This window comes from Hoplias malabaricus, chromosome Y (genome assembly GCF_029633855.1).
Source record: "Hoplias malabaricus isolate fHopMal1 chromosome Y, fHopMal1.hap1, whole genome shotgun sequence".
NCBI classification, from domain to species: Eukaryota; Metazoa; Chordata; class Actinopteri; order Characiformes; family Erythrinidae; genus Hoplias; species Hoplias malabaricus.
Window position 1 is genome coordinate 57,314,360 of NC_089820.1, and position 14,522 is coordinate 57,328,881.

A 14,522-nucleotide genomic window follows, 5' to 3' on the forward strand; every position below is an offset into this window, starting at 1 on the left:
ACACACACACACACATATGCAAACATTCTTTTTCAGTGGGAGTGTCCATAGAATCCCAAGTTCACGTGACCCACTGTAGCGGAGATGAACAGATAATTAATTTTAATAAAATATATTATATTATAAGTTATCTTATTATGCTGAAAGACCTCTCTTAGTTCAGAGACATCTCCAGAGAAGCCAGATGGAATTTCAGATAACAGAGCACAGGCTCATAAACCCCCCTCCAAGGACCCTTTTTTATGACCCCAGGACCCCCAGGGTCAAGAAAAGAATCTTTGCAAAATGCAGAGAGACACACAGACCCACCTTTATTCCATGTCCTCTTAAAGCTTTTTAAAGACTCTAAAAGACTCAAACATCCCAAAGTTCTTACATGGAAAACAAGTTGTATTTGGGCACAACTGTTTGAAATTAATTCCATTTAGACAATCAAACCGGGTGGGATTAATTTACATGTGTTTAAAGGCATTTTTGTTTTGTATGAATTTATGTAGAACCAAGGTAGCCACATACTATGTTTGTAGTTGGTTATTAATTATGTAGAAAATGGTTGTCTTAATGATATTACTTCATGTTAACATCTAATCTTTTATTTTGCAAAAGTATGATTCAAAATCTTGGAGATGGTCTTCAAGCCTTTGTTTGTGCAGGGTCATAGATTCTATGTGATGCCGCTACCAAGGTTCAGGAAACAGCCAATCAGGAGCAAGAAATGCTCCAATTCTCCCTCACTGAAGACGAGTCAGGTATTTGGGGCAGGATTTCTAAACTCTGGTAAAAGCCAGTCACACCACACACTTAGACTTTACTCTTTTAACACTTCTCTGAGACACACTCTTTGAGAATTTTGGAGGGGAAGAAGTTTTTCTGAAGAACATCTCTCTCCTGCTTCCAGCAGACTATGTTTCTCAGATAGGGTAGTCAGAGAGCCCTCCTGCTCTGCAGATGTCTCTGCAGGCGCAGGCTCTCTCATGTTTTATAAGGTAAAGTATTAAACATTAAATTATTAAACCTGATTCAGTAATGTGTAGTTCCACATGAAAGTGATATTGTGTTTAGCTCATAACACGCCTTTTCAGGCTTTTGCTTCCCGTTTGTTTTCTGCTGGTGAGCAAGAAAGTGGAAGTGGAAGTAAAAGAAACACAATAAGATCAGACGAGAATCTCCAAGATCCAGCTTCTGGACCATGGCTCAAGTTTTGTGAATGTCCTCCAGGTTTTATAGACTGCTGTGAATATGTGTGTGTTCTGATACAGACTTGTTTGGTTATTGCTCATAAAGCCAAAGTCAAAACACTGATATTTTCAGCACTAACTAATGCACTGACCTTGTTACCTGAGGCTCATCTGTATGTAGATGAACTTGCAGAATTAAACTCACTGTTCGGTTTAGATTCACAGGGTTAAACTTACTCATGTGGAGCTAAATCAGAGTTTGTCTGAGGTAACTAGGTGCAGAATAATGAAAGGTGTAAAGCGAACTTTCTTTCAGCCACAAGAAAGAAAAGCCACAGCAAGACATTTTACAGATGCGTGCGTGGCATCATTTGTCATGTATCTGTGTATATCACAACGAAGGGTTAAAGAGTTGTAACCCCAAAGTTGACCTTGCATTTGATGTCTATTAAAAAATCCCCCGAGAGCAGTCACTGGCGATGGATTATTTTACAATCACGTATTTAGATACAACCACTGCATGTTCATAGACTGGATAGAGGCAAAAATAAATAAATAAACAAACAAAAACACAGGAAGTACATTTATTTGGACACATCCTGTACTCTCGGTTTATGATTGCTGCCTCTGAAGAAGCTGCAGAATAACACAATGCTCCACTGACAGAGGCTAAGACACAGTGGAATAACACATGCTCCGCTGCCTGTGAAGAAGCAGGTGCACAGACAAAGTGGTTTCTGGAAAAATTAACTTAAAATAAAACAAGAGTCTGCACTTTGAGGCCACTTTCAGAATTTAATTTCAACTCCCATGGGTCCCTTCACAATATTTCAATAAAATTGTCAAGAACGCGGAGTCGGACTGACGGAGGTGGACGCACACGCTACCACACAAATACTTTTATTTACAACAAGCATGTCAAACAAAGGGAAACGATGACGGAGGGACAGCGGAGACAGAAGCTACAAAATAACAAGACACAGGTAAAGAAACAATACAATACTAATACATAATACAGACAAGACACACCTGAAACAGATAACAAGGAGGACAAAGAAGGAGGCGGAACAAAGGCAGGACATGGGTGGAGACATGGACAATAACAAACAGAGCCATGTGCTGAGAGAGCACATGGCGGGGAAAACAGACATGACAGGACGAGGGCGTGAGCAAAAATATTGCAGTAGGATTCAAGCCTCCTGTGGAAAAGCCTTGTGTCCTTTATTAGGCAGGTCACATGAAATGTTGCATGAAATTTAAATGTCAAATTTTATGCAATATTTAAAAAAAAAAAACAGGCCATTGCCCATGACATTATTTTGTTTAAATACATCTAATGAAGAGTATGAATATCTGGGATCCACATTATGACTGTCTCCCCATTACTGAAATATCTGAGACACATGAGACAGATGTTTTGTAACTGATGGTAGTCCAGCAACGCAAGGCTCGTCTGGTCTGGTCTTGATGCTGTCGCCTCTCTGCCTTCATCTTAGGACTTTGAAATGAGCTGTGATTATTTACCCTCTTCTCTAATCTGCCCCTGTGTGTTGTCTGTCTCCAGAATCAAGAGAGATGAAGTACTTCATGACGGCACACGGGCAAACCTTCACTTCTCACCTTACGTTTTTGGAGCGTCTCAGTAATCATCTTCGTCTCCGTGAAGTGTATTCTCTGGATGAGAGCGACATTGTTATTTCCTTTGTTGCAGTTGTGTCTCGGGCATCAACAGACATTGAAGCTGCTCTTCAGGCAATTCCACAAAGTGAGGACATTCTCAGGGAGCTGTAGTTGTTGAGTCCTGAATAAACATACCTATTTTATTTGTAGTTTCCTTATAGGACAATCAGTTGGTTTCTCCAGTGATTCTAGTTCTGTTTATGAAACAGCTGATATACAGACACCTAGTGGCCTGGATGTATCAGAGATTCTATACTAAATAGATTACAACATAGCCACAGATCGTTTGCAGCTTAAAACTTGATCTAATATTGAGTGACAGCTTATAAATAGATTATCATCTCATCTCATTTCATTTCTCTCTCTCTCTCTCTCTCTCTCACTCTCTCTCTCTCCCTCTTTCTCTCTCTCTCTCTCTCTCTCTCTCTCTCTCTCTCTCTCTCTCTCTCATTTAGTGACTAAGCCTGTTGTTCTAGTGGTGCTCCACCACACTTTTGATTCATATTTCATGACACCAGAGAGCAGACTGTGTGTAAACAGGGAGAATGTGTTCGCTGTGGACTGTCTGTTCCATGAAGACCGAGGTCTGCTGAGATGCGAGCGCAATGATGAGGCTCTGAGAGTTATTACTCATCATCTGACAGCTAAAGGAGCATCGCCCACTTCACAGGAAGATGTCAGAACAGTTTCGATGTGTTCAGGCTTGTAATTCAGTTCCTTGTTCCAGATCAAACAAGAAAATTATACTGTGTTTCGTTTTAGTCGTGTTTTGGTTTAAGGTTAAAATACAACCTAGTGCTGCTTTAAACTGCTGCTGGAGTAGTTCCCTCAAGGGTCTGTCCTCTGTGTCTTTAATTATGGATCAGAACTGAACTGTTTAAATTTTATCTCTCTATATATTTTATTTTTCTGATTTAAAAGGTGAGATCATGAAAGAGTTCAAATCTTTCCCCTGGGAATGTGAAACTAGTGTAAACCTTTAAACCCAGTGTTGTATCTGAGGGAACATTTACACTGTGTATCTCTGGTGAACACTGTACCATATTTCACTTCAGTTTCTAGTACAATCTTCAAAATAAAAGTGCTGAAGGGTTCTTTGAATGATTTCATAGAGGAACCACTTTTGGTTCCATAAAGAACCAGGTTTGTTTAAGAGATAAGAGAAATACACCAATCTGTCTTTATACCTCTTTTCTGTAGTATTTTTTTTTTCACTGGTTGTGTCTCACTGGTTATTTTGTATTTCTGTTTTTCAGGCACAGATTTATCTCACTGCCTTCTGTCAGCATCTGCAGCACCTTTTTCTACCAAATAAAAAGAGAATCCTTCTGATCTTCATCTTGATTGTTCTGGGCATGGTGTCTGGAGCAGGTATTGGATGCTTTGAGACTGGTTATGGGGTGCTTGTTGGCGGACTGATCGGAGCATTAGCTGGGTGCATTGTTCACCTCTATCTTCAAAGTGAACAAACCCCAGCAGGTGTGTTGTCTACTGTGGAAGAAAACTACATCAGCCCCTGAACTAACAGCACATCTGACTGGTCTGAACCTACAAACCTGTAACATGTAAAACATTTTTATTTTAAATAACCAAACCAACAAAAGAAGAACTCCCATGAAGAACCAAACACGGAGAAGCAGTGTTTAGTAACTCCTCTGCTCCTCAATCAAACCGAGTTGACTTACAACAGCCCTGATTTCAGACACGTTTAAATCCAGGCTGAAAATATACTGTCGGAGCAGCTTTCAGCTCAGCTTTAAAATACTCTTCACTTTTTATTCTCTAATGACTCTTCAATTCTTTAATTTCTTATATATTTTAAAGCCTTTTGTTTTATAATGCTAATTTTAATTGCAACAATTAGGAAAGGACAGCACGGTGGTGCAGCAGGTAGTGTCTCTGTCACAACTCCAGGGACCTGTCTGTGAGGAGTGTGGTGTGTTCTCTCTGTGTCTGCGTGGGTTTCCTCCGGGTGACTGTCTGTGAGGAGTGTGGTGTGTTCTCTCTGTGTCTGCGTGGGTTTCCTCCGGGTGACTGTCTGTGAGGAGTGTGGTGTGTTCTCTCTGTGTCTGCGTGGGTTTCCTCTGGGTGACTGTCTGTGAGGAGTGTGGTGTGTTCTCTTTGTGTCTGTTTAAGTTTCCTCCTGCGGTTACAGACAATGAATGAGTATCAGGAATGTTCTAGTGCTTTTATTTTTTTATGTAAGAATCATTCGAATTATGTTTATATTGCATTATTATTTGCCTCATATGGTTATATATTTTTAATACTTATTTTTAATTAATGTTTTTTACTGTCTCTCTTCTCTCTGTAAAGCATTCTGAATTGTCTTTGTGACAGATGCTCTATAAATAAACTTGCCTTGACTTACTGCTCTTTGTCGTTAACTGTGTTCTTTTCTAATGCTAAGCATTCGTATTTCCATCTGATTTTCTTCTGTCTTCAACACACACACACACACACACACACAAACACACACACATACACACACACACACACATACACACAGACACACACACACACACACACACACATATGCAAACATTCTTTTTCAGTGGGAGTGTCCATAGAATCCCAAGTTCACGTGACCCACTGTAGCGGAGATGAACAGATAATTAATTTTAATAAAATATATTATATTATAAGTTATCTTATTATGCTGAAAGACCTCTCTTAGTTCAGAGACATCTCCAGAGAAGCCAGATGGAATTTCAGATAACAGAGCACAGGCTCATAAACCCCCCTCCAAGGACCCTTTTTTATGACCCCAGGACCCCCAGGGTCAAGAAAAGAATCTTTGCAAAATGCAGAGAGACACACAGACCCACCTTTATTCCATGTCCTCTTAAAGCTTTTTAAAGACTCTAAAAGACTCAAACATCCCAAAGTTCTTACATGGAAAACAAGTTGTATTTGGGCACAACTGTTTGAAATTAATTCCATTTAGACAATCAAACCGGGTGGGATTAATTTACATGTGTTTAAAGTCATTTTTGTTTTATATGAATTTATGTAGAACCAAGGTATCCACATACTATATGTGTAGTTGGTTAATAATTATGTAGAACATGGTTTTCTTAATGATATTACTTTGTGCTAACATCTAATCTTTTACATTGCAAAAGTATGATTCAAAATCTTGGAGATTCATTCAAAGGAGATGGTCTTCAAGCCTTTGTCTTGTCCAGGGTCATAAATTCTATGTGATGCCACTCACAAGGTACAGGAAACAGCCAATCAATTATCCAATTCTCCCTCATTGAGGACGAATCAGGTATTCGGGGTGGGTTCATTAAAAACTCTGATAAAAGCCAGTCACACGCTACACTTTGACTTCACTCTTTTAACACTTGTTACGCTGCGCTGTGTATGTGTGTTTTCTCTCTCTCTCTCACTATCTCTGTAAATTTATAGGTTCTGCAATCTGTTGCAGTCCATGTTTGTTCACCCGTCTAGAGTTCATTCCAGTCTCCAGTTCGTGTATTTGTGCGTCGTTCTGAGTCCGGTCCACCATCTAGTCCATGTGTTGTGTCTGTCACCATTTCGTCTACGTCATCTCAGCGGGAGTCATAAATACGTCTGTGTACGCTGCTAGAGATTTGCTAGAGACTAGCTTTGTTTTGTGCTCTGTGATTTGTGTAGTGTATATATTGAATTGTGTTTACCTGGTTTTTCTGAAGAACGTCTCTCTCCGGCTTTCAGCAGACAATGCTTCTCTGATAGGGTAGTCAGAGTGCTTTCCTGCTCTGCAGACGTCTCTGCAGGCGCAGGCTCCCTCATGGCCCTCTTCAACAGTCTTGGGCCTCTTGTGGTGCAGAGAGAACAGATTTTTCTATTTTAATTTTTATCCAGATAGAAACTACAGATTAAGAAAAGCTACAGTTTAACTCTAGAGAAATTTCAACGCCACACCCAGTGTATAAAGGCAACCTTAGACCTCTGACCCTAAAAAGGACACAACGCCTCTGGACTAGCAACGATGAAGAAGGCTGCACGCACCCTCAGAAGAGACCTGCATGGGCGTGTCTCTCTCTCACAAGGCAGCACATCAGCGATGACGGATAATCCCCACAGAGACATTCACAACGCCACCAGCTCCGACGGAGGGGTCGAAGTGTCTGAACGGGGAGAGAAAAGGAACGCCCGCGGCTGCAATCTACAAGGCCCACGTCTGCAGTTCTCCAGGAAGTCGTGCCGGAAAGCACCGTCAGCGACATGCTCCCTGTCCATATCCGGATACGTAAGGTTACATTGTCTCATTTCTCTCATGGCTCAGGGTTGGAGCTGAAAGTTTGCTGGGATAAACAATAGCCTTTCTTAGAACTTAGTGTAATAACTATCATAGAGAAGTTCCCTCATATATTAATCTCCCTGTTCCCTCATGTATCACGATAATCCATTTAATTTAATTAATATGAATCTATAATCAATATTTTATTTTACAGTTAATAAACCACTTGTGTGATAAAACCAATCCTTGGTTATTTGTTTGTGTGTGCACCTTTCTTGTATGGAATTATAACTTCTAGTTCAGATTCAATTTCAGAGTCAAGAACCTATGGCACATCAATGAGCATAATTCATTAATAATAGTTAATTCTAGCTAATTCTGCTGTATAATATGTGAAGATGGCCTTGTCTAAGCTAAAATTAAGACAGGTAAGGACACTACATATTATTTAATGGCTCTCAAACATGGAGATTAGCAGAATGAATTAAATAATTAATTATGAATAAAATAATAATTAATTATCATTGACTCTGCTATCTAGTGCTTATGCCACTGCAACGTGTGCATAACTATTTCCACTACACCCACAACTCTAAAATTGTGTGTGTTTTATAAGGTAAAGATTCAATTTCAGAGTCAAGAACCCACGGCAGGTCAATGATCATAATTCATTAATAATAGTTAATTCTAGCTAATTCTGCTGTATAATAGATGGCCTTCTTGTCTAAGCTAAAATTAAGACAGGTAAAGACACTACATATTATTTAATGGCTCTCAAACATGGAGATTAGCAGAATTAATTAAAAAATTAATTATGAATAAAATAATAATTAATTATCATTGACTCTGCTATCTAGTGCTTCTGCCACTGCAACGTGTGCATAACTATTTCCACTACACCCACAACTCTAAAATTGTGTGTGTTTTATAAGGTAAAGTATTAAACATTAAATCGTTAAACCTGATTCAGTAATGTGTAGTTCCACATGAAAGTGATATTGTGTTTAGCTCATAATAGGCCTTTTCAGGCTTTTACTTTCTGTTTGTTTTCTGCTGGTGAGTGAGAAAGTGAAAGTAGAAGTAAAAGAAACACAATAAGATCAGACGAGAATCTCCAAGATCCAGATTCTGGACCATGGCTCAAGGTTTGTGAATGTCCTCCAGGTTTTAAAGACTGCTGTGAATATGTGTGTGTTCTGATACAGACTTGTTTGGTTATTGTTCATAAAACAAGTCAAAACACTGATATTTTCAGCACTAACTAATGCATTGACCTTGTTTTCTGAGGCTCATCTGTATGTAGAGGAACTTGCAGCTCAGTCACTAAACTCACTGTTCGGTTTAGATTCACAGGGTTAACTTACTGATGTGGAGCTAAATCAGAGTTTGTCTGAGGTAACTAGGTGTTGAATAATGAAGGGTGTAAAGAGATCTTTCGTTCAGCCACAAGAAAGAAAAGCCACAGCAAGACATTTTACAGATACATGCATGGCATCATTTGTCATGTATCTGTATATATCACAATAAAGGGTTAAAGAGTTGTAACCCCAAAGGTGACTTTGCATTTGTTGTCTTAAAAAATCACCTGAGAGCAGTCATTGGCGATGGATTATTTAACAATCACGTATTTACATACAACCACTGCATGTTCATCGACTGGATTGAGGCAAAAATAAATAAATAAATAAACAAACAAAAACACAGGAAGTACATTTATTTGGACACATATTTGAGTCCAGTTTTAACTCAGCATTGGAGATTGTTAAAAGAGTACACCATTGCTTTCTCTGAGGAAGCTGCAGAATGTTATACGACACATTTCTGTTGCCTCTGAGGCGGATTCTAAAGAGGTACATCCTGTACTCTCGGTTTATGATTGCTGCCTCTGAAGAAGCTGCAGAATAACACAATGCTCCACTGACAGAGGCTAAGACACAGTGGAATAACACATGCTCCGCTGCCTGTGAAGAAGCAGGTGCACAGACAAAGTTGTTTCTGGAAAATTAAAATTAAATTAAAACAAAAGTCTGCACTTTGAGGCCATTTTCAGAATTTAATTTCAACTCCCATGGGTCCCTTCACAATATTTTGTGACTCAGGATTAAATTTCAGTGTCGAGTGGTGTAATTCTATCGAGAGCAGATTCAGTCCTGTGCAGACTTCTGATGTAAGAGATTCTAGAAAACACCTACAATTGTTTATTTATGTGATTTCAATAAAATATTGCAGTAGGGTTCAAGCCTCCTGTGGAGAAGCCTTGTGTCCTTTATTAGGCAGGTCACATGAAATGTTGGATGAAATTTAAATGTCAAAAATGTAATATTTTTTAAAAAACAGGCCATTGCCCATGACTCTATTTTGTTTTAAATACGTCTAATGAAGAGAATGAATATCTGGGACCCACATTATGACTGTCTCCCCATTACTGAAATATCAGAGACACGTGAGACAGATGCTTTGTAACTGATGGCAGTCCAGCAACGCAAGGCTCGTCTGGTCTGTTCTTGATGCTGTTGCCTCTCTGCCTTCATCTTAGGACTTTGAAATGAGCTGTGATTATTTACCCTCTTCTCTAATCTGCCCCTGTGTGTTGTCTGTCTCCAGAATCAAGAGAGATGAAGTACTTCATGACGGCACACGGGCAAACCTTCACTTCTCACCTTACGTTTTTGGAGCGTCTCAGTAATCATCTTCGTCTCCGTGAAGTGTATTCTCTGGATGAGAGCGACATTGTTATTTCTTTTGTTGCAATTGTGTCTCGGGCCGGAACAGACATTGAAGCTGCTCTTCAGGCAATGCCACAAAGTGAGGACATTCTCAGGGAGCTGCAGTTGTTGAGTCCTGAATAAACATACCCATTTTATTTGTAGTTTCCTTAAAGGACAATCAGTTGATTTCTCCAGTAATTCTATGTAGTTCTCTTTATGAGCTGATATACAGACACCTAGTGGCCTGGATGTACCAGAGATTCTGTACTAAAGCTGATTAAAGCCACTGATCATTTGCAGCTTAAAACTTGATCTAATATTGAGTGGCAGCTTATAAATACATTGTCATTTCATTTCATCTCACCTCATTTCTCTCTCTCTCTCTCTCTCTCTCTCTCTCTCTCTCTCTCTCTCTCTCTCTTTTAGCAACTAAGCCTGTTGTTCTAGTGGTGCTCCACCACACTTTTGATCCAGGTTTCATAACAGTAGACAGCAGACTGAGTGTAAACAGGGAGAATGTGTTCACTGTGGACGGTGTGTTCCATGAAGACAGAGGTCTGCTGAGATGCCGGCGCAATGATGAGGCTCTGAGGGCTGTCACTGATTATCTGACAGCTAAAGGAGCATCGTCCACTTCACAGGAAGGTGTCAGACCTGTTAAGGTGTGTTCAGGCTTGTAATTCAGTTCCTTGTTCCAGATCAAACAAGCAAATTATAATGTTCAAATGTTTCCCCTGGGAATGTGAAACTAGTGTAAACCTTTAAACCCAGTGTTGTATCTGAGGGAACATTTACACTGTGTATCTCTGGTGAACAACACTGTACCATATTTCACTTCAGTTTCTAGTACAATCTTCAAAATAAAAGTGCTGAAATGCTCTTGATGCCATAGAAGAACCACTTTTTGGTTCCATAAAGAACCAGGTTTGTTTAAGAGATGTGTTCTTTACAATTTTTTAATGTATCAGTAAAAGTGGTTCTTTATGGAACCAAAAGTGGTTCTTCTGTAGCTTCGCTCAAATTACCTTTTGTAGCACCTTTATTTTTAAGAGTGTGTGTTTAAATAAAGCTGTAGATTCCCCAAACATCAGACAGCACTAAGTGGAGTGTACATTTCCCAGATACATGGATCTGTCTTTATACCTCTGTTTTGTGTATTGTTGTTTTTCTCTCGTTTTTTGTCTCACTGTTAATTTTGTCTTTTTTTCTTTTTCACAGATTTCTCTCACTGACATCTGGCAGCGCCTTCCTCTATCAATAAAAAAGAAGGTCTATGTGATCCTCTGGGCTTTTTTGGGCGGGGTATTTGGAGCAGTCATTGGATATGTTGGGTCTTTGTTCGGGATGTTTGCTCTCGGAGCGACTGGAGGATTGGCAGGGTACATTTTTCACTTCTATCTTCAATGGAAATAAACCCCAGCAGGTGTGTTGTCCACTGTGGAAGAAAACTACAACAGCCCCTGAACTAACAGCACATCTGATTGGTCTGAACCTAAAAATATTTTTACTTTAATTCACCAAACCCACAAAAGAACTCCTATGAAGAACCAAACATGGAGAAGCAGTGTTTAGTAACTCCTCTGCTCCTCAATCGAAACCGAGTTGAGTTACAACAGCCCTGATTTCAGACACGTTTAAATCCAGGCTGAAAAACATACTATTACAGCTCAGCTTTAAAATACTCTTCACTTTTTACTCTCTAATGATCTTCAGTTCTTTAATTTCTTACATATTTTACTGCCTTTTTTTATTGCACTATTTTTAATTGCAACAATCAGAACCATTTTGTTGGTACAAGATATCAAGAATATTCTAATGCTTTTATTTTTTATGTAAGAATCATTTTAATCAGATTTTATTCACATTTATTTTCTTTATATGACTGTTAGATTTTTAATTCATATTGTTAATTAATGTTTTTACTGTCTCTTTTCTCTGTAAAGCACTTTGAATTGCCATTGTGTATGAAAAATGCTCTATAAATAAACTTGCCTTGACTTTCTGCCCTTTGTCGTTAACTGTGTTCTTTTCTAATGTTAATCATTCGTATTTCCATCTGATTTTTCTTCTGTCCTCAACATACACACACACATGTTCCTTTTTATTGGGAGGGTCCATAGAATCCCAAGTTCATGTGACCCACAACTCTAAAATGCGTGTGATTTATAAGGTAAAGTAAATCATTAAACCTGATTCAGTAATGTGTAGTTCCACATGAAAGTGATTTAGATTCACGAGGTTAAATTTACTGAAGTGGAGCTAAATCAGAGTTTGTCTGAGGTAACTAGGTGCTGAATAATGAAGGGTGTAGAGAGAAATGTTATGACTGGGTGAGTGTGTGACACTGTCCACAGGTGTGAATGTGTAATGTAATGTACCTTTAAGGAAAAAAACTGGTCTTTTAAACAATGTTGTACAAACTGGATTCCAAAAAAGTTGGGACACCAAACAAATTGTGAATAAAAACTGAATGCAATGATGTGGAGGCGCCAACATCTAATATTTTATTCAGAATAGAACACAAATCACAGATCAAAAATTTAAACTGAGAGAATGTATCATTTTAAGGGAAAAATATGTTGTTTCAAAATTTCATGGCGTCAACAAATCCCAAAAAAGTTGGGATGAGGCCATTTTTTACCACTGTGTGTCATCCCCCTTCTTCTTACAACACTCAACAGACGTCTGGGGACAGAGGAGACCAGTTTCTCAAGTTTAGAAATAGGAATGCTCTCTCATTCATGTCTAATACAGGCCTCTAACTGTTCATGAGCATCCAGTAGAGTTTTACGGCCTTGACCCTTACGCACACTAATTGTTCCAGATTCTCTGAATCTTTTGATGATGTTACGCACGGTTGATGATGATCATTTAAAAGTCTTTGCTATTTTACGCTGGGTAACACCATTCTGGTATCGCTGCACTATCTTTCTGCGCAACAATGGTGGAATTGGTGATCCTCTCACCATCTTGGCTTCAGAGAGACACCGACACTCTGAGAAGCTCTTTTTACCCAATCATGTTGTCAATTGACCTAATTAGTGTTAATTGGTCTTCCAGCCATTCGTTATATGCTCAATTTCCTTTTTCCAGCCACTTATTGCTACTTGTCCCAACTTTTTTGGGATTTGTTGACACTGAGATTTTGAATCAACATATTTTTACTTTAAAATGTTACATTTACTCAGATTAAACTTTTGATCTGTCGTCTATGTTCTATTACGAATAAAATATTGACATTTGCCATCTCCACATCATTGCATTCAGTGTTTATTCACAATTTGTTTAATGTCCCAACTTTTTTGGAATCCGGTTTGTATGTTGATTTTTGTATGCTTGGTTTTAATGTAACTTTATTCTTTCATGATTTATTTACAAGTTTCTGACCACTTATAAAATGTGTTCAAAGTGCTGCCATTGTGTTGGATTGTCAATGCAACCCTCTTCTCCCACTCTTCACACACTGTTAGCAACACCGCAGGAGAAATGCTAGCACAGGCTTCCAGTATCCATACTGGCCCACCCTATTGTTTTTCTTTTTTTTCTTGTGAAATTCCCAATAAGTTTGAAGTGTCACATGACCCTCTTCCCATTAAAAAAACAAAATTTGGATCCAAAATGGCCGACTTCGAAATGGCTACCATGGTCACCACCCATCTTGAAAAGTTTCCCCCCTCCCATATACTAATGTGCCACAAACAGGAAGTTAATATCACCAACCATTCCCATTTTATTAAGGTGTATCCATATAAATGGCCCACACTGTAGTTAGTAATATAATGAACACAGTTGCAGTAATGCAGCAGTCATGATTTGCTGTGGGATATTTGCACTGATGAACTGACCCTCAGACCAAAGACCACAGCACCTACGTCTCACAGTACACTACGGCCTTTTGTATGTATAATGCAGTAGCTTTATTTTTGTGAGTTAGGGTTCTGATTATGGAGAGTGAAACATGCAGACAGACATTTCTCTGTACAGCAGCAAACAAAAGAGGTGGGGGGGGGGGTGTTTACCACCCTATAACCCTTCGTTATGATGTAACACAACATATGCAACTGTAAACGTTCTTATTGCAGTTCTTTCCAGTGGCTGCACACCTTCCACACCTTTAGACCCTTCATTGTTTGGCAGATGAGGTTTAATGCTGTAAAACATTTAATAGAACAAGGTCAAACCTTGCTTTGGAAATTGCAGCTTCACGTCTGATCTTATTGTGTCTTTTACTTCCACTTTCACTTTCTCACTCACCAGCAGAAAACAAGCGGAAAGCAAAAACTGAAAATGAGTCCTGAACTGATGGATTTTCACTTTCATGTGGAACGACATATTTCTGAATCAGGTTTAATGATCTAATGTTTAAATAAATAAATACTTTACATAATAAAACACACCTTTTTAATGTTGAGTGTTTTCACATTCTGACATTTAAAGATTTTAAATGCTCTAATATTAAACGTAAAGCGGAAATAGACCTATGCTTCTTCAGATAAGAGCACAAGACCTACACCCAAAAGTATCTACACACCCCTCTTTAATGAGTGAATTCAGCTAATTCTGAGAGAGGTATTTGATTCTGTGTGCTGCTCTCTCTCCCCAGCTTTTGGCTAGAACTCCAGTATATATGATTCTTTACCCTTCCAAATACAGTGAATATGAAGCTTGGTTTACATTTGCACATTCAAGGAACTGAGAGAGAAAAGACTGATAGTTTCCTGTCAG

At 38.8% G+C, this 14,522-nt stretch overlaps 1 protein-coding gene across 1 annotated transcript; it reads left to right on the top strand.

The window, feature by feature from the left end:
- The first annotated feature begins 8,179 nt into the window (after window positions 1–8,179).
- LOC136677625 (uncharacterized) lies at window positions 8,180–11,614 on the top strand. The gene is made up of 4 exons (XM_066655200.1): window positions 8,180–8,234; window positions 9,694–9,894; window positions 10,224–10,459; window positions 11,016–11,614. The coding sequence occupies exons 1-4, from the start codon at window positions 8,225–8,227 to the stop codon at window positions 11,208–11,210; spliced, it is 642 nt and encodes a 213-aa protein (XP_066511297.1). The 5' UTR covers window positions 8,180–8,224; the 3' UTR covers window positions 11,211–11,614.
- Window positions 11,615–14,522: the final 2,908 nt, after the last annotated feature.